Source organism: Panthera onca, chromosome C2 (genome assembly GCF_046562875.1).
Source record: "Panthera onca isolate mPanOnc1 chromosome C2, mPanOnc1 haplotype 2, whole genome shotgun sequence".
NCBI classification, from domain to species: Eukaryota; Metazoa; Chordata; class Mammalia; order Carnivora; family Felidae; genus Panthera; species Panthera onca.
Window position 1 is genome coordinate 60,327,074 of NC_138347.1, and position 24,606 is coordinate 60,351,679.

The 24,606-nt window shown below is 38.3% G+C and overlaps 1 protein-coding gene across 3 annotated transcripts in view; it reads right to left on the reverse strand.

Moving 5' to 3' along the window:
• CCDC191 (coiled-coil domain containing 191) overlaps positions 1 to 24,606 on the reverse strand; it is an 89,983-nt gene that overhangs the window by 35,363 nt on the left and 30,014 nt on the right. For all 3 annotated transcript variants that reach the window (XM_060639956.3, XM_060639955.3, XM_060639958.3), the window contains 4 exons: positions 19,873 to 20,063; positions 7,956 to 8,205; positions 972 to 1,429; positions 83 to 195 (listed from right to left, as the gene is read on the reverse strand). In XM_060639956.3, coding sequence (XP_060495939.3) covers positions 83 to 195; positions 972 to 1,429; positions 7,956 to 8,205; positions 19,873 to 20,063 — 1,012 coding nt within the window. The remainder of the gene's footprint in view (positions 1 to 82; positions 196 to 971; positions 1,430 to 7,955; positions 8,206 to 19,872; positions 20,064 to 24,606) is intronic.

A 24,606-nucleotide genomic window follows, 5' to 3' on the forward strand; every position in this document is an offset into this window, starting at 1 on the left:
GAGTTGCTGGGATTCAGTCCCAGCATATCCTATTTCAGGAAGGAAGATAACCCCCACCAGACCACCACCAAGACCGCCCTGCCTTTCAGTATGGGGTGGGGTGCCATCAGCTGCCTTGGGTTCCTTCTGGCTCCAGAGAGAGAATTTTGGGAGTCACTTCTACTACCATCAGTTCCAGGGGAAGCAACAGGCGAGCTGGGGGTTAAAAAAAAAAAAAAAAAAAAGGAAAGAATTCAGACCAATAACCAGCATTGTTCAAAACTCTTGAGCCTGAGGAACTCAAAGCATTTCACAAATTTTCATTAATCTTTACTCTCTAAGATAACTGCATATTATACCCACTCAATAAATTGGTGTGAGGAGGCATGGGAAGGTTGAGTGACTGTCCTCAGTCTGCAAGGTGAGTCAGGTGCTCAGACTCCCATCCCAGGGCTTCAAATCAATAGGTATCTATCACCCACTTCTTATCCTACCATTTATCACATGTATTGAGTATGTCACAAGCATATCTGAAACCACTTTTGAGAAATCTGGATTCTTATTTCAGGCTCAAAGATGTTTACTTTTATCCAAACCAACTACACATTTAACCTAGGTATCTAGCCAGTCCAGGGGAAGCTCTATTTGCACCTGATATTGTCCAACCTGGCTTCTCAGGACTAAACATAATCAGAAACCCAGAAATCAAGTTAGAGTAAGCAAGGAAGCATTATTCTCTTTTACTGGTATAGCAACAGGGCTCCTCAGACAAAGATAGCCACAACACAAATGCTAACTATACAACTCATAGGTCGCTAGTGGCCTCAAATATCTATGAGAAAGGGGCTTCTTTCTTTTGAGAGTACACAATAAAAGAAAGGGAGAGATCATGGAGTCTGGAAGCTGGGCAAAGAAGTTCAGGGGCCTCTCAAACACTAGGTGAAAAAACCCAAATCATGAGTCCAAAGAGTGTTCTGATATAATGGACATACTTTGGAAGCACCTGGCAGGTTCTTTTAGGTTCTTTTCCTCTGGGGTTTGACAGCTGGCAGCTCTGTGCATCTGTGACTGCTGCAGCCCTCTCTGCTGCCCACCGAGCCTCTGCTAACCGCTGGCTTTCCTTCAGCTCTAGAATTGTTTTCTGCTGTTCCTGAAGTTTCTTCTTTTGCTTTTCAATCAATTGTTGCTGGAAGACATGGCGGTTATGGAAATGACCCATGCACATGGATTCTGCTTTCTGGCTGGTGGTTCTGATGATCTTGTTGCTGCCAGGCTGTTGGGACGGCTCAACATCCTGAGTCTCGTGCTGCTTATTGTCATATGTGTTCAAAGGGACATGCTGGAAGGGAAAATGCAAGCTGCTCTTTGTTGGTCTTCCTAGGTGGGGGCTGGGCATGCAATCACTGCTCCCTGAGGGAGGCTTTTCCCACAAAGGCGGCCCACCAGTCACCTGAGAAAGAAGGAGCATGTTACAGTTCAGCTATTTAAAGGACTATGTTGAAGAGATCCAACCTCATCTAGTCAGCCTTGTTTGGTTCAATGGCACAACTGCCCTGTGCTTTTGGCCTGGCTATCTCAGAGGCTACCAGCCGTAGATCTGTGAGCTGTTCTCAGAATGTGCACTGCTGCTCACCATGGAAACTAGGTGGGCGAGTGGCTACAGTTGTACAAACCATTGCCGTGGGCCAGAACATTTACAATAAGAAAACTGTGCTCTTAGAAATTTCTAATTTGGATAGATCATTTGTCAATTAGGCAGGATTATTCCAGATATATATTACAGGAATTTTAATCTGCATGAATTAACTCTGAATTTTGTGGCAAAGGATATACTCTCCGTCAAGAATGTTTGAAAACTGGGGCACCTGGGTAGCTCAGTCAGTTGAGCATCGACTTTGGCTCAGGTCATGATCTCGTGGTTCATGAGTCTGAGCCCGCATGGGGCTCTGTGCTGACAGCTCAGAGCCTGGAGCCTGCTTCGGATTCTGTGTCTCCCTGTCTCTGTCTCTCCCCCACTTGTGCTCTCTCTCTCTCTAAAAAATAAAGAAATAAACTTTCAGAAAAAAATTAAATGAAAAAGAATGTTTGAAAACTAGCAAATACCTGTACAAATGAATAATAGCTCTGTTCTCTCAATGCCCCTCTTGCCACAAATAAATTAATCACAGGGTATGTATGTATGTTATTTATTCACCTATTCATTCATTTATTTTCAGAATCAAAGCCTGGATTAAAGTTTATAGTCTCCAGCTATTCCCAGACTATCTGTGGGAAATATTTGCAAGCCCATGACCACTGGGCAAATATCTGCATTATATAATACTATTATCGATAATACAATATTTTAGCATATGAGTTAAAGCTTTATCATATAACAGACCTCATTCAACAGACTGAGATATCATACTTATTATTCGTTCGTATAAGTTCTATATAGAGGGGGAGGAAACAGAATTCTTAATCAGAAAAACTAATCCTGACCAAAATAACACATAGTTAAAATGTCTCTTCTAGGTTCTGTGTCCTAAGGTCTGACCAGTTTTTGATTCTGCCATCTGCGATGATACAGGGAGAAAAATACTATGAACTATCTTATATCTTAGAAGCTTTTAGCTAGAGGGTACCATACTAAATATTTTTCACGATGATGGAAATATTTCCTATAGACTAAGCTAAAGTGAAAAATATGGTATATGGAAACTCTGACATGTTAAAGACTAAAAAATAACCTTCTACTTCAGAAATGTCAATGGATATTTATTTGTGAGAACATCTGCTTAAGTAATTTAGCATCAAGCAGGGTATACGTTTTAGGCCCTTTTAAACTTTGTGATAATGGTGCATTGTTAACCCAGCAAGACTGTAAAAGCCTTGGGTACAGCAAAATTTCATTTGGATCACAGTAACTTTTCAAGGTAAAAATAAAAGAATGAAAGAAAGTTTAACGGTACTTGCTGTATTTGGTGAAACAGGACTGAACAGGCTGGTGTAATTAGCGAAAATCATCTATAAGCTGATAATTTTGAAAAATTTCAAGGTATAATGTATGCATCTGTGGTACATTAGTCACTTTAATTGTGTTATTAGTGAGCATCTTACTAAAGATTTTATATTTTATTTGTGTTATATTCTACACTGTGGAAAAAGTTAGGGTTTATCTAATAACCTACAGAATATTATATCCTTTTATTTCCACTTGCTTTATTTTTTATAATATTCTTTTAAGAATATCTTTTTCAGAGTTGATTTCAGAGATTTAAAGGCTTTTATTTCTTTTTATATCTTACATATAGTAAGAAAATTAGACATAGTAACTTTTCTGTTTTATGAAAATAAAAAATACTTTGTTGTCTTTTCTAAATTTAAAGATAACAACAGTGTAACTTTGTAAAGTAAAAGGTTCCACACAGCTATTTCTTAAGATAGAGGACTCTCCTGGGTCTCAATGGAAGTAAAATTATCTAGCTGACGTTGATAAATTGCCTAGGGGAAGGTACCAAAATGTTACATAAGTCCCAATAAGCATCCTCATGATAGCCCTTTGCTAAGAGACTAGGTTTAAATTAAAACCAGCCTACTTACTGGCAGAAATCAGGGTAAAAAGCAAGACTGGGGCCTCTTTAGTGCCCAGTTTATTTTACATGTCTGAGTTAAGTGCTCAACAGTGTTATGTGAAAGATTGGAGGGGTTTGGGGTGAAGGTGAGGTGGTAGGGGACCTTCCCCAAAGGGCTTTTCAAATATGACAAGTATAATTATGAAAGAAAAAAATCTATAAAAACTTAACTCTGTATAGTACCAAACACCAAAACTTACCCAAAGGACAAAAAAAATGAAACAATTTTGCAAAATACGTCATAATAAAAGCATCAATAGTCTAATATAAAGAGCTCTACAAATAAGAAAAATATATATAATCAAGCAAAAAAAAGTATAACGACATGAAGAGACAAGTCACTAAATATCTATATCCATTTTCATATATATATATATATATATATAGTCATTACAAAAAATATTTAACCCCAAAAAACAAGATCCAGGGCCCGATGGCTTTCCAGGGGAATTCTACCAAACATTTAAGGAAGAGTTAATACCTATTCTTTTGAAGCTGTTCCAAAAAATAGAAATGGAAGGAAAACTTCCAAACCCTTTCTATGAAGCCAGCATTACCTTGATTCCAAACCAGACAGAGACCACACTAAAAAGGAGAACTATGGACCAGTTTCCCTGATGAACATGGATGCAAAAATCCTCAACAAGATATTAGCCAACCAGATCCAACAATACATTAAGAAAATTATTCACCATGACCAAGCGGGATTTATACCTGGGATGCAGGGCTGGTTCAATATCCGCAAAAACAATTAACGTGATTCATCACATCAATAAAAAAGGGACAAGAACCATATGATCCTCTCAATAGATGCAGAGAAAACATTTGACAAAATACAGCATCCTTTCTTAATAAAAAACCTCAAGAAAGTAGGGATAGAAGGAGCATACCTCGAGATCATAAAAGCCATATATGAACAACCCAACGCTAATATCATCCTCAATGGGGGAAAGCTCTCAGTTTTTAGGTTTCAGCTCTAAGGTCAGGAACAAGACAGGGATGTCCACTCTCACCACTGTTATTCAACATAGTATTGGAAGTCTTAGCCTCAGCAATCAGACAACATAAAGAAATAAAAGGCATCCAAATCAGCCAGGAGGAGGTCAAACTTTCACTCTTCGCAGATGACATGATACTCTATATGGAAAACCCAAAAGATTCCATCAAAAAAACTGCTAGAACTGATCCATGAATTCAGCAAAGTTGCAGGATATAAAATCAGTGCCCAGAAAACGGTTGCATTCCTATTCACCAATAATGAAGCAACAGAAAGAGAAATCAAGGAATTGATCCCATTTCCAATTGCACCAAAAACCATAAAATACCTAGGAATAAACCTAACCAAAGAGGTGAAAAATTGATACACTTAAAAATATAGAAAGGTTATGAAAGAAACTGAAGAAGACACAAAAAATGGAAAAACATTCTATGTTCCTACATAGGAAGAACAAATATTGTTAAAATGTCTACTAACCAAAGCAATCTACATATTCAATGCAATCCCTATCAAAATAACACCAGCATTCTCCACAGAGCTAGAACAAACAATCCCAAAATTTGTATGGAACCAGAAAAGACCCCAAATAGCCAAAGCAATCTTGAAAAAGAAAACCTAATCAGGAAGCATCACAATCCCAAACTTCAAGCTGTATTACAAAGCTGTAATCATCAAGACAGTATGATACTGACACAAAAACAGACACTCAGATCAATGGAACAGAATAGAGAGAACCCAGAAATGGGCCCACAAACGTATGGCCAACTAATCTCTGACAAAGCAGGAAAGAATATCCAATGGAATAAAGACAGTCTCTTCAGCAAGTGGTGCTGGGAAAACTGGACAGCGACAGGCAGAAGAATGAACCTGGACCACTTTCTAACACCATACACAAAAATAAACTCAAAATGGATGAAAGACCTCAATGTAAGACAGGAAGTCATTAAAATCCTCGAGGAGAAAGCAGGCAAAAACCTCTTTGACTTTGGCTGCAGCAACTTCTTACTCAACACGTCTCCAGAGGCAAGGGAAACAAAAGCAAAAATGAACTACTGGGACCTCATCAAAATAAAAACCTTCTGCACAGCGAAGGAAACAATCAGCAAAACTCAAAGGCAACTGATGGAAAGGGAGAAGATATTTGCAAATGACCTATCAGATAAAGGGTTAGTATCCAAAATCTATAAAGAACTTCTCAAACTCAACACCCAAAAAACAAATAATCCAGTGAATAAATGGGCAAAAGACATGAATAGACACTTCTCCAAAGAAGACATCCAGATGGCCAACCGACACAGGAAAAAATGCTCAACATCACTCATCATCAGGGAAATACAAATCAAAACCACAATGAGATACCACTTCACACCTGTCCAAACAACTCAGGCAACAACAGATGTCAGTGAGGATGCGGAAAAAGAGCTCTTTTGCACTGCTCGTGGGAATGCAAACTGGTGCAGCCACTCTGGAAAACAGTATGGAGGTTCCTCAAAAAATTAAAAATAGAACTACCCTATGACCCAGCAATTGCACTATTAGGTATTTATCTAAGGGATACAGGTATGCTGTTTTGAAGGGGCACATGCACCCCCATGTTTATAGCAGCACTATCAACATTAGCCAAAGTATGGAAAGAGCCCAAATATCCATCGATGGATGAATGGATGAAGAAGATGTGGTATATATACACAATGGAGTATTACTCGACAGTCAAAAAGAATGAAATCTTGCCATTCACAACTACATGATGGAACTAGAGGGTATTATGCTAAGTGAAATTAGAGAAAGACAAATATGATATAACTTCACTTATATGAGGACTGTAAGACACAGGACAGATGAACACAAGGGAAGGGAAGCAAAAATAATATAAAAACAGGGAGGAGGACAAAACATAAGAGACTCTTAAATATGGAGAACAAACAGAGGGTTACTGGAGGGGTTGTGGGAGGGGGGATGGGCTAAATGGGTAAGGGGCATTAAGGAATCTACTTCTGAAATCATTGTTGCACTATATGCTAACTAATATGGATGTAAATAAAATAAAAAAAGAAAGCTCATTAAGAAAATATTTAACCTCACTAATAAAAAAATGCAAATGTTGAAGCAATAATAAGATAAAAATATTTTACCTATCAACTTAGCAAAAATGAAAAATGTGTTATTAGACAGGAAAATAGGCATTTCTTTGGCAAAACCTTTGTGGAAGGGCAATTTGGTAAGTCTTTAAATGGGCATTCTATTTTTAGGTATTTATCCTAAGTACAAAGCATTTAAGTAAAAATGGATGCGTGCAAAGATTTCGTTACAATGATGTTCACTGAAGCACTGAAGCACTGTTCGCAATAGCGGCAAACTGGAAACAACTTAAATGTCCGGCAATAGAGAAAAAGGTAAACATATCCTAGCTTAGGGTTCACGATAGAGTATCCACAGCCATTACAAAATGATGGTACAGAATGGTAGTGCTTCACCAAGGGGTATTCATCAGGGTCATTTGTGAAACTTAAAAAAAATACAGGTGCCCAACAACCAGAAATTCTGATTTAACAGGTCTCATCTGTGGTTTAGTCTCAGTTGAGAACTACTGTTGCAGAAGTAGATTTAGTGGCATAGAAAATTCACATGTTATATTATAAAATTATGAATTATTTTTTTTAGAAAAACAGCATAGTTATATAGTTATTAAGAAGGAAAAAAATGGCCTTACTTTCTCTGTATTATGAAAAACTAGATATCTTCAGTCACTTGAAGAAACGTTAAGTTATATAAATATTAAAGAGAAAAATTTACATATGCATGAATAGAGAAAAGACTATATGGCTGTATTTCAACATGTTATTGGTGGTTATCTCCAGATGATGGAATTATAGGCTACTTTTCTTTTTCCTCTCTCATTTTCTCCTATCAAATTACAATAATTAACATATGATTTTCTTATTAGACAAAAACTTTAAAATTCCATATATATATATATATATATATATATATATATATATATATGTTGTAACTCAGTTAGAAAGGAAATGTCTGATGATCAAGTAAGAGGAATTCGAAAGGTATAAACAATCTTTATCTATTTGTGAAAGAGTCTTTCATTTATTGTAAATTCCCTCTCTATATTATGTCCCTACCGAGTCTCAACTATACCAAAGTTTATATGTGATATATAAAAACAAGATTCAGCTCAAGAAAATAAACACTGACTGAAAGGTAACCTTTGTGTACTATAAACAGCTTTCATCTTTTAGATAGCCCAGTCAAGGCAATCTGACAGTGGCTAATATATCCTAGGCTATACAGGTGCAGAGCTCAGATGCCAGTGTTTAATAAGTAGAAGGCCAAGCAAAGGAAAAACATTGTACCTCTCCATTTCTTACAGGTGCATCCACCATGGCTGCTGCTTCCTCAAGTAGACTGATGCCAGGTGACCCATTTGCACTGAGTTTCCCTAGTGATGCTGCCATCAGCAGCTCATTCATTCTCTTCCTGGTTTCCTTCTTAGTTTGCGCCAGCTCTCTCTTTAGGATCTCTGCACGATGCCAATGCTGCCATTCTGTAAAGTGGTGTCGGAGAACTTGTTTCCGGTTATATTCAGTGGCCAGTTGTTGTTTTCTAAGCAACAAAGTTCTTCCGTTAAAAAGAAGAAGCCATTTATCGCTTGTTAGTTGATAATATAAATGAGACAAGTCTAAAGGAGTCCCAGAAATACTCCATCTTACCTCCAGTTTATCCTTTTATTTAAGCTAAAATGGAATCACTTTATCAAATTCCCTGGTGCAAAAGGTCTGCTAGTAGAGGGCATTAGTACCTTAAGACATTACCTCAGAAGAAGGAATTCTATCATGTCACAAAGACATACTACATTTTCTAAATTACCATAAAATAGTAAAAGGGAGCAAAGAGAACAGGCATATAAAGAACTACATTTATTTTTTTTAAGTTTACTTATTTTGAGAGAGACAGAGAGACCACACGTGCAAGTGAGCGGGAGAGGGGCAGAGAGAGAGAGGGAGAGAGAGAGGATCCCAAGCAGGCTCTGTGCTGTGAGCGTGAGCCTGATTCGGTGCTTGAACTCATGAACCGTTAGATCATGACCTCAACCGAAATCAAGAGTTGAACGCTTAACTGACTGGGCCGCCCAGGAGCCCCTAAATAACTACTTTTAAAAAGATGAATGCATGAGGGAGATTTCAGCCATGCTTGCAAATGAAGACAGGTTTGGGAGAAAGGGAATGGAACAAGATTTAACAAGTGAACTGTCAATAACAAATTAAGTATAAAACTTACAAAAGTCAGTATGAAACCAGGAGGGTGGATCTTAGGAAAGAACTTGATCAGACACAGGATCTCTAAAGAGAAGGATTCATTTACCAAATGCTTAAACTGAATGAATAAAACACTGCCTTGCTAAACACTAGACAAGTGTGAAAGACGTGTCAGAGATAAGGCACTTGCCCACATGGAACTCATTCAGAGTCTAGTAATGAGTCTGGTTAATTCTCTTTGTAAGGAAGACCTTTTTTTGATTCCCAGATACTTCATGACATTAGGAGACATCACTGAGTGGAGTTGGGTAATGCTTGTTGCTACACTCCCTTCCCAAAGGGGATCTCCATTAAGAGACATTTTTCTGACAGCCATTTGAGAATTCAAGCATGGAGGTCTCTGAGCACTAAAAGTGGATAATTATTGTCCCTGAATAAGTAAGCTATAGAGTTTGGAACTTATTATATTGCATCAGGGGTCAGTTCTGAGGTTTAAAATCTATTATCTAGACACCTACTTGATTTTATCTTGTAAAAGTGACTCGAATATGCTCTCTAGAATACAATTTGTATACCCATTTCTGTTGAATATCCATAATGCTTAACACTCCTCAAAGACTCTTTGGGGTTACATAAAAAAAAAAATCATAAAGTTCTTAAGTCACTGAGTCAGGAGAACATTTCTAGAGTTCTTAAATGTTTAAGTGACTTTTAAATCTTTTTTGACTGGCACCTACAGTAAGAAAAATGTTACACCGTGGCTCAACATACAAGTTTATAGGTATATGTGTATGTTTGAAACAAAAACATATCTAAATGAAACAAAAGTTTCACCAAACAATATTTACCCTTACTACCAGAGGTGCATTCTGACATTTCTGATGCATTCCATTTCTTTAAAAAATAGCTCATCTTGAGTCTGATTTCAGGTCCCATTAATGGGTTAAAACCCTTAGTTTGAAAAAGACTATTCTAGTATTATAGAATTTAACCTATGTCAGAGGCATTGGATGAAACAACCAATTGGTGAGAGTAGAGTCCACTGAAGTAATGAAATTCAGGATAAACACTAACAACAACTCTGCCAACAGTGGATTTCATTGTATTTAATTGCTTCCTTCTACTGTATTAATGTAGGTACTCAATATTTGATTAACAGACTGATGTCTTTGTGATAAAAGTACAATATAGGTGGTAATATAAACATTTATACATGGAGTTTAATTTGATGGAAATAAATTATCTAGTATGAGACAGAATAACCTTGAAATAAAAATTTTAGAGGAAATAGGGATAATAAATCAGGTAGCAATGCAGGTAAGAAAAAGCTCCCAAAATACCAATGTTTAAATAGTGAAAGAAATAGAAAGCCTATAGCACTTTTCTTAAGTAAGTGAAAATCATAAATTTCCACTGGATAGAAGATGTATATTGCTCTGTCTGATTAATGTGAAATTCAATTTACATCAATCTGCTCAGGAAGGGGGGGGAGTGTGAAATTTATCTGATGTGTTAATTTCATGTCTTTACAGCATAAACAGCAAAAAGTGATCTAGGATTCTGACTGTCATGGAAGAAGTTATTTGGACACTATAAAAAGGGAAAGAGAAAAATATTTCTGCAAGTATAACAAAAAGACTAAACAGTAAGAAAATGGGTAAAAATTTCATGTTCACCATAGTGCTTAGAGGCCACTCTATAATGACTATGTAGGGGATTTCAAAGTGTGTTTAAAATATCTACATTTGAGGGTTGTGATGGAAGAGTAGACATGAAGAAGGCAGGGATCCAGAGACAAGGCTGGTTTTACTCCCGTTCCTCTGCAGTTCACCTCAGCAGAGTGACAATAGTCCAAATAAGCTAATTTCTATACTTTTTAAAAGATTAACACTAAAAACATAAATATTTCTGAAACTGAAAAATCACTTATGTCTTAAAACCTCAATCCAATGCAATACTTAGGTATGCTAACCAAAAGAAATGGTTTCAGACACAGTTCCCAATTAATCATAAAATGAAGGACAGAGTTACCTTTGGAAAACATCCTGTCCCAATATGCTTCCAAGATGAAATATGGGAATTTCTGGCACGAGTGTATAAATTGAGCATCATACTTACATAACTGCATGCACAGAAAGGCTAAAGACCATATATAATGGAAAAACTCCATTTTCCTTCCCATGTAGGGGAAAATCCAGTTTTTCCCCACTGTTTGTCACCTGTGTGTCTTTTTTACGTTTTCAGAGAATACCTCACTTCTGGCACTCTAGTCACCAAATGTGTGGAGGTTTTTACCCACACCAACAAGCAATTCTTGTACACCCAGCAGGGTATCCAAGAACTCAACTCAATTCTGACACCTCTACCTGAAGACAGTGTCAGATCTCACAGTTTAAGGGCTCGGTCCCATAAGTATCTTCCCCCATTCCTCCTACCACCTTCAGATGCCAGTCACAAGACCAGGTTATCTATCACCTGTGTTTCTGATCAATTGGCTATAGACTGTAAGTTCCAACCACCCCTTCCTTGGGTTTGATTAATTTGCTAGAGTAGCTCACAGAACTTGGAGAAACATTTATGTTTACCAGTTAATTAAAGGATATAAGATGAAGGATACCAATGAACAGCCAGATGAAGAGATATATAGGGTGAGGTCTGGGAGGGTCCTAAGCACAAGAGCTTCTGTCCCCGTGTATTTGGGGTGTCAATGTGGATGTGTTCACCTGCCCGGAAGTTCCCTGAACCCTGTATTTTGGAGATTTTATGGAAGCTTCATGTCACTATGATTGATATTAAATCCATTTTATCCTTTCTTCTTTTTCAAGAGAATGGGGGGGATATAGAAGATAAACTTGTAGAGAATAATGAAGCAGTAAAAAAGAGGGAAACTAATGCAAAGGAGCACATTATAAGAATTAGAGAACTCAGTGACTTATTACAAAGGAATAACATCTGAATCATAGGAGTCCAAGGAGATGAAGAGACAGAAAAAGGGGTAGAAGGTTTTTATGTGAGCAAATTATAGTGGAAACCTTTCCTCATTTGTGGAAAGACACAGACATCAAAATCCAAGAAACACAGAGAACTCCCATTAGATTCAACAAAACTGACAATCAAGGCATATCATAGTCAAATTCACAAAATACTCAGGTAAGGAAAGAATCATGAAAGCAGCAAGGGAAAAAAGTCTTAACCTATAAAGGAAGACAGATCAGGTTCGCAGCAGACCTATCCATAGAATTGGCAGGCCAGAAAGGAGTGGCAGGATATATTCAATGTGCTGAATCAGAAAAATATGCGGCCAAGAATTTTTTATCTGGCAAGGCTGTCATTCAAAATAGAAGGAGAGATAAAGAGTTTCCCGGACAACAAAAACTAAAGGAGTTCATGACCACTAAAACAGCCCTGCAAGAAATTTTAAGGGGGACTCTCTGAGGGGAGAAAAAATGACAAAAACAAAAAAAGACCCAAAGCATCAAAGACTAGAAAGGACCAGAGAATACCACCAGAAACTCCAACTCTACAGACAACACAATAGCAATAAATTCCTATCTTTCAGTACTCACTCTAAATGTTAATGGAATAAATGCTCCAATCAAAAGACATAGGGTATCAGAATGGAGAAGAAAATAAGATCCATCTATATGATATTTATAAGAAACCAATTTTAGACATAAAGACACCTTCAGATTGAAAGTAAGGGGATGGAGAACCAGCTATCATGCTAACGGTCACCAAAAGAAAGCTGGAGTAGCCATACCTATATCAGACAATCTAGATTTTAAAATAAAGACTGTAACAAGAGATGAAGAAGGGCATTATATCATAATTAAGGGGTATGTCCACCAAGATCTAACAATTATAAACATTTATGCCCTCAATGTGGAAACACACAAATATATAAATCAATTAATCATGAACATAAAGAAACTCATTGATAATAATACCATAATAGTAGGGGACTTCAACACCCCACTTACAGCAATGGACATATCATCTAAGCAGAAAATCAACAAAGAAACAACGGCTTTGAATGACACACTGGATCAGATGGATTTAACAGATATATTCAGAACATTTCATCCTAAAGCAGTGGAATATACATTCTTCTCCAGTGCACATGGAACATTCTCCAGAGTAGATCACATACTGGGACACAAATCAGCCCTCAACAAGTACAAAAAGATCGAGATCATACCATGCATATTTTCAGACCACAATGCTATGAAACTTGTAATCAACCACAAGAAAAAAATTTGGAAAGACAACAAATTATTGGAGACTAAAGACCATCCTACTAAAGAATGAATGGGCTAACCGAGACAGTCTCTTCAGCAAACTGAAGGTGTTGGGAAAACTGGACAGTGCCATGTAGAAGAATGTAGAAGAATGAACCTAGACCACTTTCTTACACCAGACAAAGAAATAAACTCAAAATGGATGTAAGACCTACATGTAAGACAGAAAGCCATCAAAATCCTAGAGGAGAAAGCAGGCAAAAACCTCTTTGACCTCAGCCAGAACAACTTCTTACTCAATATATCTCCAGAGGCAAGAGAAACAAATGCAAAAATGAACTATTGGGACCACATCAAGATAAAAAGCTTCTGCACAGAGAAGGAAACAACTAGCAAAACTAAAAGGCAACCAACAGAAAGGGAGAAGATATTTGCAGTATCTTCTAATATCAGATAAGGGGTTAGTATTTAAAATCTATAAAGAACTTACCAAACTCAGCACCCAAAAAACAAAACAAAACAAAAAAGTGAAGAAATGGGCAAAAGACATGAATAGACACTTCCAAAGAACACATCCAGATGCCTAATAGACCCATGAAAAGATGTTCAATATCACTCAACATCAGGGAAATACAAATCAAAACCACAATGAGATACCACTCCACACCTGTCAGAATGGCTAACATTAACAACTCAGGCAACAACAAATGTTGGCAAGGATGAGGAGAAAGAGGAAACCTTTTGCACTGCAGGTAGGAATGCGAACTGGTGCAGCCACTCTGGAAAACAGTATGGAGTTTCCTCAAAAAGTTAAAAATAGAACTACCCTACGACCCAGCAATTGCACTACTAGGTATTTATCTAAAGGATACAGGTATGCTGTTTTGAAGGGGACATGCACCCCAATGTTTACAGCAGTGCTATCGACAACAGCCAAAGTATGGAAAGAGCCCAAATGTCCATCAATGGATAAATGGATAAAGAAGATATGGTGTGTGTGTGTGTGTATACACACACACACGTACACACACAAGATGGAATATTACTCAGCAATCGAAAAGAATGAAATCTTGCCATTTGCAACTACGTGGATGGAACTACAAGGTATTATGGTAAGTGAAACTAGTCAGAAAAAGACATATCACATGACTTCACTCATATGTGGAATTTAAGATACAAAATAGATGAACATAAGAGAAGGGAAGCAAAAATAATATAAAAACAGGGATGAGAACAAAAGATAAGAGTCTCTTAAATACAGAGAACAAACTGAGGGTTGTTGGAGGGATTTGGGGTGGGAGGATGGGCTAAACAGGTGAGGAGCATTAAGGAGGACATATGTTGGGGTGAGCACTAGGTGTTATATGTAGGGGATGAATCACTGGATTCTACTCCTGAAATCATTATTGCACTATATGCTAACTTGGATGTAAATGAAAAATACAAAAAAATAAATTAATAATAAAAAAAATAAGAGAAAAATAAGACACAAAACAGAGAGGGAGGAAAACCATAAGAGACTCTGAAATACAGAGAACAAACTGAGGGTTGCTGGAGGGGAGGTGGGTGAGGGGATGGGCCAAATGGGTGATGGGCATTAAGGAGGGCACTTGTTGGGATGAGCGCTGGGTATTATATATACGTAATGAATCACTGGGTTCTACTCCTGAAACCAATACTACACTGTATGTTAACTAACTTGAATTTAAATAAATAAATTGTAAAAATAAAATAAAATAAAATTTAAGTTAAAAAAAGAAAATAAACTATTAGGGTTTAAATAAGAGTTTAAATATGAACCATGCTGTTTCTTATTTTTTTTAATTTTTTAACATTTTTATTTATTTTTGAGAGAGAGAGACAGAGCATGAGCAGGGGAGGGGCAGAGAGCGAGGGAGAACCTGAAGCAGGCTCCAGGCTTTGAGCTGTCAGCACAGAGCCCAACACAAAGCTCAGACTCACAAACTGTTAAGATCATGACCTGAGCTGAAGTCGATGTTTAACCAACTGAGCCACCTAGGTGCCCCTGAACCATGCTGTTTATAACAACACCTGAATTGATACTTAGTGATCAGTGCATGAACTAGAACCTATAAATCAGGAGAACACTGACTAACTGAATAGATAGGGGTGACTAGATAAGTACCTGGAAGCTTCTAAGCCTCAGATTCCTCCTAAAAATGGTATCACCCTAAAAAAAAAAAAAAAAAAAAAAAAGGCTTTACATTGCTTGTTCTACAGGAGTTTTTTTAAAAAGATCTAATTCACACACACACACACACACACACCCTAAACATAGAGAACAAATTCTCATGGAAGATAACAGTGTCTCAGGGCAAAACTACTAGATATCTAAAAAGTGTCTTGAATTTTTTAAAAGGATATGAAAAATGATAAATAAATAAGCACACACTAGTGATCTGAGTCCTGAAATCTGACGCATGAAAACAGCAGCGGTGCAAGCAGTCGCATTTGGGATGAATAGGAGCAGGAATGAAGGAGCTAATGCATTCAATAATGCACCAGGTAGCCCCCAGGGAAAAAGAAGATAACACAATTCTGTCTGAAAGGGTTTTAAAGTGAGCCAGGCAGTGCAAATCTGGGCCCCCTGCCTCTATGACAGACATATGAGGAGCCTGACCAGCTTCAGAAGCCATGCAATTTCTGGCCTCTTGCCTTCATACCAGGTGAGCATGGAGGGAAGGGCATCAAACATGATTCACAGAGGGGCGCTGTAAGTGACTGCCCAAAAGAAAGCTCAAATGAGGTGTGGGAAAATGGGGACCTGACAGTCTATTTTCAACCCAGCCTCCCCTCTTCTAGGCTAGCATGTGGGCTCACCCCAGCTATGTGCTGATTTACCAGTTTTTCCCCAAACTGAAAAACGCCCTCTTCTACTTAGCCACATTCTGTCTCTCAGAAGGTGGGGCCCATGAATTCCTATTTTTAAAAAGCTCCTCAGGGGATTATAACGCACGATAGCCAAGTCCATGTCACTCTCGAGTATTTATCTTATGCTGCCTTCTGTTGCAATTATTTTTAGTAGTTGGGTGCCATGTTTAACTTCACTTAAATGGAAAACTCCTAGAAGGCAAGTGTTTAACACTTTTTTTCAAGTCCCTCCTCCCTGTACTTAGGAGAGAGCCTAGTACCCAGTAAATGTCAATAAAGCTGGTTGGCTGAAAGAATAAATTCTATCAAACAGAATGAAAGAACAAGTGAACAAATGAACACCATAGTTTGAGGGATGTCAAAGGGCCAGTTTTCCCACTGGCCTGCCACACAGTACCCTCAAATCCCCAACACTTAGATATTGGGCACTGTTTCCAGACCATGCCTGTTAAAGTATACACAGTTTCCTGAGAGGGATAACATCAACTGAGGATTACAGTAAAAGAGCATGAGGGGCTTGAGGGACAAAGGGAAGAGATAAAAGCATATTTCAGGAAAGGCCCAGAACTCTGGTACAAGAGAGGGCAGGACTGCAAGTAATGTAGAGGTTAATGAGGGGAAAACAGAGGTGCTTCTCAGGGAAGAACTGAGAAATCAGGGGCTCAAAAAGGGCTGGTGGAAGACGTCAAAAACCCCGCTCCTTCCTAATTTTGTCTAGGGCTCGCCATAAATTTAAGAGAGGAAGGGAGAGAGGAGCAATGGAAGAAATGAAGTCAGCTTTTAAAAGTAAACATGCTGAGCAAAGTAAAAATACAGTTCAAATTCCAACACCACCACATCAAAGGGTCTAACTAAGCATGTGCACCAGGGTTTTATTGTATTACCTAAGCAAGTAAATTCTCAGGTTTGGGAATATTTGTTAAGGTTGAGATTATATTATAATATTGTACTGAAATTTTATAACACCATTACCATAACTACTTTTAAAAGAAAAGAGACAGACAAAAATAGGAGAAAGAACAAAAGAAAATTAAAGAAAGGAAAAAGGGGAGGACGGAAGGACGGAAGGATGGAAGGAAGGAAGGAAGCCAGGAAAGCTAGGCCTTGCATGGGGGAACTGGCCAGTGAGGGAAATCTCAGGTGTCAGAAACAAGTGCGGATGCAAGAGCTGGAGGATGAAGACACAGCTGACATCTGAGTAACGGGCATGGCAAATAATTTCCATGTCCAGGTGGATGGGCCACAGAACCACCTGTGCTTTGCCAATCTGGTAAGTGTTTAGTTTCTATGGTTAGTAACCCATTATATCCCTTGAGCTCATTCTTTGGGGAAAAAAATACTTGAAAACACTGTCAAGTTAAATTGCAAAAGAGGAAGCAAATAAACTCCTCATTGACTCACTTATTATTCAGCAAATGTGTATTTGGTGTCTACTGAGATACTAGGAGAAACTCTGATGAACACAGAAAAGAACCCAGCTCTCCACACACCCTCAATCCCACTAATGTTTCTTGGTTTCTGCTTATAGTAGCTAACTTAGAGCTTTTCCCCACTTTTAATATCCCATCCTTCTTTCTAGAACAAAGAAAAACATGCAGACAGCCTGGGATTTGGGAAAGCAGCACAAAGGATGGTTTGTATCTAGTAGCTTCTTACTACTAATGTGTTTCCAGCATGTCTTGTCATTTGTTAATTACTGCTTTATTTTTCTTCTGCAGCCATCTAAAGTAAATTGCCACACAAATGAAAAATACAGCTGTCTTGGGGAACCACCACCTAGATGTTATATAACATTTAGTACAGAAGCAGTGTGGTACAGGAAAGAGCATTTGGATCAGAAGCAAAGAGACCAGAGTCTAGTCCTGGACTAGCTACTCTTGCCCTTTGGACCTTGAGAGAGTCGTTTACTCTCTCTAGGTCTTACTTTTAACATATGTAAAATGACAGGCAGGATCAGACGATCCTTGAGGTGGCTTTCTGCTCTAAATTTTTTTGCTCTAAAGTTCTGTAGTAAAAAAATTATTACAAGTTAAGTATTTTCTAACTCTGGCACTTAAAAAAAATGTAGTACCCATTCTGAATGTTTAAAAATAGACACCTGAAAATAATTCACAGATACGAGACGTTCTAAGATCTTAAAAAAAAAAATTGGCACATAATGCTATTATGAAATCCCCATTTAGTGATTTCATATTTAAGCAGTTTAATTGCAATGAAATCTCAAGTTCTTCATATTTTTCTTCTACAAGTTTCTTCTGGTATGTAAATTTCACAGCCATGTTTAACTTCAACACTCAGTTTCCACTCCCTTCATACCATCATTCATGTCACTTCCCTTTTACAGCACCTCCAGTTTCTCTCCTTTACCCAGCATATCTTGCTAGCTATTCCTTTTTCAGTAAGCTATCATCCCAATTCCTTATATGAATCGCTAGGTCCTAAGAACTTAGAAATGAATTATGGGAAAGAGTTTTCTAAGCTGACCTTTTTTTTTTCCCCCTAGCATACTGTAAAGAAAGGGAAATTGACTAAGTCATCCCTCTGCTTAAAAACTATCAAGACTTCACCTTTATTTACCAAAGAATTCCTAAACTCCTTGTCTTGGCATTCAAGGCCTTTCACAAATTGATGAACTTGAGAAACCACATGCTTGATGATCTCTGGCCAACCTGAATGGCTAACACCAAGTGCCATTACCTCATCTCCCCATCCCCACCTAGGAATATCCTATTTATGGTACAAAGTCCGGCTCAAGACCCACCTTCCTGATCAAGCCCTTCCTGGCACTCTGTAGGAGCCTGCTCAGTCAGTGTGACACTTACTTCTGCTAAGTTCTCAGTGGCAGAGGGGATGATTTATGCACTTTATGGTTTATGATGCTGCTCAGCCCCTGTCCTGCTTCTAGATCTTGTCTTCCTCATAAAAGGGCTTCAGACTCCTGTGTATCCACCCCAGGGCCTGATGCTGTCACACAGCTGCACAACTCCAGGGGGCAGCATTTCCTTCTACATAACAATGGTTTCACACACAATTCATTCAAGTTTTCACCCTGAATAAGAGTTGCTGGTAAGAGAAGTGATTACACATAAGCACATAAACTGCTCCTGTCCCCAAACAAACAAATGGTTCCTTCTATACCCATGATTTTGGTTCAAGGATGCAGAGCTAAACTTGGAAATGAATAGAAGAAAATGTATATAATTTTAAGATGATGGAACAAAGGAAGTTTTATTTGAAGACAAATTCTGTGTCATTCACAAGCATAAGAGACAGATGATATAAAGGTGTCAAAAACCTCTAAATAAGGTGTGGGACAGAAGACAGAGGAGTGGGGGGAATCATCTTGGCAGATGGATGTTCCCTGTGTTCCTAATTAACATTCAGCGTGGAGACAGGTATTTCCATCAGTGAGAATTACTGGCATATAAACCAAACTCTGTCTTCTGAATTGGTAAAATGGTCCAAGGTGCAATGCTACGACATCCAGAGGGCAAGGAAAAAACATAGTACTTGTTTTCTTCAAAAGGAGAGCATGTACATCAGTATATTTTAATGAAATCTTTGCTTATACTTTTCAGTTAAAATGTTCTTTTTTTTCTTTTTCTTTTTCTTAAGCAGGCTTCATGCCCAGTGCGAACTTATGACCCTAAGATTAAGACCTGGGCTGAGATCAAGAGTCAGATGCTTAACTGACTGAGCCACCAGGTGCCCCTCAGTTAAAATTTTCTAGTTTGGGATGTAATATAGAAAAACAGTGATTACCACATTTTATAAAGGATGAGATGATTCTAGTGAACATAATTTTTAGATTATTTTGGGATTCTTCAGGAGGAAAAATGTCCTATAATACACCAGAAGGATTTTCATGGTACAGATAATAGTACCTGTTTTCTTCCCTAAGGTAATTTTCCATGGCTTGAGTCTCCCGTGCCAACTTCTGGGATCTTGTGTAGTCTCTCCAGGCCCGCAGGACTTTCAGTTGAAACTTCCAGTCAGACAGGGTCCCAGCTTTTCCCAGCTTGATCCTATGATCAAGGATCAGCTTGTGCCAGGCAGAGAAATACCGTTTTTGACACTGCAATGGAAACATGTGGAAAATCACCACTGATTGGCTCTAGTGTTTGTAATATCTAATACTGAGAGCTGTCACCTCAGGTATCCCCCTCATACTTTTTCTAACAAATCTAGCAACTGTCGTCTTGATGGAAGGAGAACCAAGTATAACTATTCAAGTCATGCAGCTGAGGCTCATGTCTTAAACTATAGTACTTAATTCTCATTCTCAGGCACCAGTCCTTTGGGAAGCTGGAGTAGCAGTCATATCTAAGACCCCAGTTAAGGGACTTGTTTGAAAAGCTTGAAACACCTGCTTCTAGGAGGATGGCCAACTTGTCTTGGAGCTTAAAATACCAACTGATTCAGACGCCTGGGTGGCTCAGTGGGTTAAACATTTGACTCTTGATTTCAGCTCAGGTCATGATCTCACAGTTCATGGGTTCGAGCCCTACATCGGGCTCTGTGCTGGCAGTGCAGAGCCTGTTTGGGATTTTCTCTCTCCCTCTCTCTCTGTGCCCTCCTCCCCAATAAATAAATAAAATAAACTTAATAAAATAAAGTACCAACCAATTAGTTAATTTCTGTTACTAACACCTGCTGATATCCTACACAAAGGAATATAGACGATCCCATGAGGATGGAATGGGGGTCTCTGGTGTCTGGAAACAGGAGAGCTAAAACAGCTTCAGCTGGGCTACCATGACCATGGGAGAGCTTTGGTGAGCAGGTCTAGAGAGACTAGATGCTCAGGACACTTGTGATCTTCCACTCCATGCATCTGACAACAAGTAAGACAAGTTCCACTGACCCTAAAGATATCCCCAGAGAAGTACTTTACTCTCTGGTTTAAGAAAATCTCTGAGATCTAGTCGTCGCCTTCATCTTCCACCTTCACAGTAAACTTAATGTTCCCACATCACGTAACTTTCAGCTCTTGGCCTTATATCAACCACACTGCTTAACACCTTCCTATGTTCATACCAATTTCTTGGTCCTCCATTTCTGCCCTCTCTTTACCTGAATATTTCAGGACTCACTTCTCCCTGGAAGTTCTCCTATCACCAACTACTTTCTGCAAATCTCAGTGCCCTTCCACTGTGTTCTCAGCAACCTCTGCTTCTTCTATCAAAACTCTCATTACACTGTATTATAATCACCTGTTCACTGGTTTCTACTAGACTGTGAGCCTCCAGAAGGAAGGGAGTGGGTCCCATGAATGGATATGGAAAATCCGTGTTGGTAGCAATAAAACACAAAGTAACTTCATAGAAAGTGACTTTGTGGGAAGTATAGGGAATGCCTAATGACCAGCTTCAAGCACTTGTTAGCTCTACCAGGATCATCTGTACTTACTGCTTCTATCTGTGTAATAATACTTATCTTTCACTATTTCAACATTTAGTAAGCAACCACCACTGCGTTTAAATTTGGGAACTCTGAACAAAGTTAAGATATAATCTCTCCTTTTGAGAGATTATAGGGAGAGAGGATATATAAATTGAAAGATTGATAACATTAGGAAGGAAGCATATGTTGGAATTCTTAGAAATAGACCATTTGTCCAGGAATAACAAGAATTCAGTTATATTTCCATTTAGACAAACTACAAAATCTTCCCTATTGTTATTTATCAGGAGAAACCATGGCAAACTTTAAAAAGCCCTTGTTCCCTTTCCATTATGTCAAATGAGGGAATACTGTGCAGACGTTTACCTTAGATGCCATGGAAGGAAGGGAAGGAGGGAGGAAAAGAGGGAAGAAGGGAAAAGAGAGGGAGAGAGGAAGGGACATTTGCTGAATACAGGATATGCCTGCAGTCATAAAAAAGAAAAGACACATAGCTACCAAGTTGAGGGGATATACTTTTTGCATTATTCGCCTATCTAACCCACAAAATAGACCATGGAAAAAAAATATATTGTTAACTTGTGTGTCATTGTCAAAAGAAAATACCAGATTCATTTAAGATATTCCTCCTGAACGATCTGATGAAATATTCTGTGTGTAGCTATCTCTAATTTTAACTCCTGGAATGTTTCTAATGATGAAATAGTATAAACATAATCCACCTGGACAATAATAACACTATTAATAGTGTCCTTCTTGGATTTCTATATTCCTTGTCTACAAAGTTCAAAGCATTGCTGTAAGCACAATATTACATGCACTGTTTTATTAATTTGTAGACCATCATTACCAAATGGAGAGACTGCAGATATTATGATTTACTTTACAAAGCTAAACTTCAAGTAGAGAAGGGTTAATCACTATATTCACAGAGTGAAAAGCTAGTGGCATACCTAAGGTTAATACTGAAATATTCTGGCATCCTGATTACCCAATCTATATTAGGCAAAAAGTCTTCTTTTTAAAAATGAAGGGCAAATTTTTTGCTGCTTTTATACTGAAAGAGAAAAAACGCAATATATACCTTACTATGGTAGAAGAGCACTGCTGGAACATATGTGAATTTAAAAGGGCAAAATTTGTGTTAATAAATGCTATTGTCATTATATGTCTGTCAAATAGTTAAGATTAGACTTTAAGAGCAAAATGATCAGTTTTAACGATCTATGATTCAGTTTCACTACATAAAAGTTAGTAACAGCAAAGTGACAGACTCAGCAACTGCTTTCTTTTCTTTTCTTTTTTTTAATACATTTTATTTTAGAGAGAGAGAGCATGAGAAGGGGAGAGTGGCAGAGGGAGAGAGAGAATCTTAAGCAGTCTCCACACTCAGAGCAGAACCCAATGCAGGGCTTGATCCCACAACTCTGGGATCATGACCTGAGTAGAAATCAAGAATTGGAAACTCACCCAGCTGAGCCACCCAGGTGCCCTCACAGCAACTGCTTTCTCGAAATCCACTTGTGATTGACTACTCAAAAGAGCAATCTCATTAAAGTAAAAAAAAAATAAATAAAAGTGTGAATCAAAAATAGCCACTTAGTTATTCTTGATTCATGGCAAACATTATTCGGGCAAATAGGATTCCCATAAATGTACTTGGAGGAAAGTATTTGGGGAAGGAAAATACTCTCAGTCCTGTCTTCTCTGGAAGATGCTAGCACTCTGCTTTTATTTAGAAGTGATGAGGGGCGCCTGGGTGGCGCAGTCGGTTAAGCGTCCGACTTCAGCCAGGTCACGATCTCACGGTCCGTGAGTTCGAGCCCCGCGTCAGGCTCTGGGCTGATGGCTCAGAGCCTGGAGCCTGTTTCTGATTCTGTGTCTCCCTCTCTCTCTGTCCCTCCCCCGTTCATGCTCTGTCTCTCTCTGTCCCAAAAATAAATAAACGTTGAAAAAAAAAAAATTAAAAAAAAAAAAAAAAAAAAAAAAGAAGTGATGAGAAGTGGCATACTTCCATAGTCATGATCTATTTATTCTCTCTATTACCTCTCCCCCCAGCTGAGTCCCTGCTGTTCCCGGGCCTGCTTCTCCTCTTCAGTGCCACTACAATAGTGCTCTATCCTTTTGCTCTTTGAAACAAGAACTATTATTGAAAGTCACAACTGTGTTGGAAGAGGAATACATTCTGTTTAATACATATTATTCAATAAATTTGGTTTCAGAATGGTTTTTTTTTTTTTTTTTGATGTTTATTTATTTTTGAGAGAGAGAGAGACAGACAGAGCATGAGCAGGGGAGGGGCAGAGAGACAGAAGGAGACGCAGAATCCAAAGCAGGCTCCAGGCTCTGAGCTGTCAGCACAGAGCCCAACGCGGGGCTCGAACCCATGAACCGTGAGATCATGACCTGAGCCGAAGTCCGACGCTTAACCAACTGAGCTACACAGGCGCCCCTCAGAATTTAATGTTTTAACTCATCAGACAACTATTCTGACCTCCCTCCATTTCTTACTTAGTTCCTTTGTTTCTGTACCATGTTTTGTTTCTGACAGATTTTCAACTACGGTCATATATTCTTTTCACTAACTTGCACATCTTTTTAACGTAGTTGTGGTGAGAGTTAAGGCTTCGTACAGGTAAGTAAAATACAGAAAATCACTGTGGGAAAGACTGTTCCTAAATACATATCTATAATAATTTATAAAATAAAATACTACACAAAGTGAAATTGAGTAAGTTTTTAAGGGAAATTCTTCTCATCCTCTCAAAATCTTCCATAAGACATCCTCTGATCGTTAAGGACTCCACTCAAGAGGAGAAATGACAGCTCGCCCTGCTAAATTTATTACCTGCACTGGAGTTGCCCTCATTTTGTTGGCAAGAAAAGCTCTTCCCTGACGTATAATCACACTGCTGTCGTGGGGAATGATTGGCATCAGGTGGAACAGCAATTTGCTATCTAATCTTCGTTGTAATTCTGACCCTGTCACTAGAGACGCTTGTTCTGATTAATGAAGTGGGGAACTCATCAAAATTCCTCAGCTATTTCCCTTTTGTCAGAAATCTCCGTGATAATTGCATCAAAATTCTCAGTCATGGAAAAATAAACAATGCATTGTAAAGAGGACAAAAATGTCAACAAGTTTACAGTTTATTTCTGCTGAACAGAACTGAACTAACTGTGGTGCAACTAGTGCTGGACGGGAGTTGACCAAG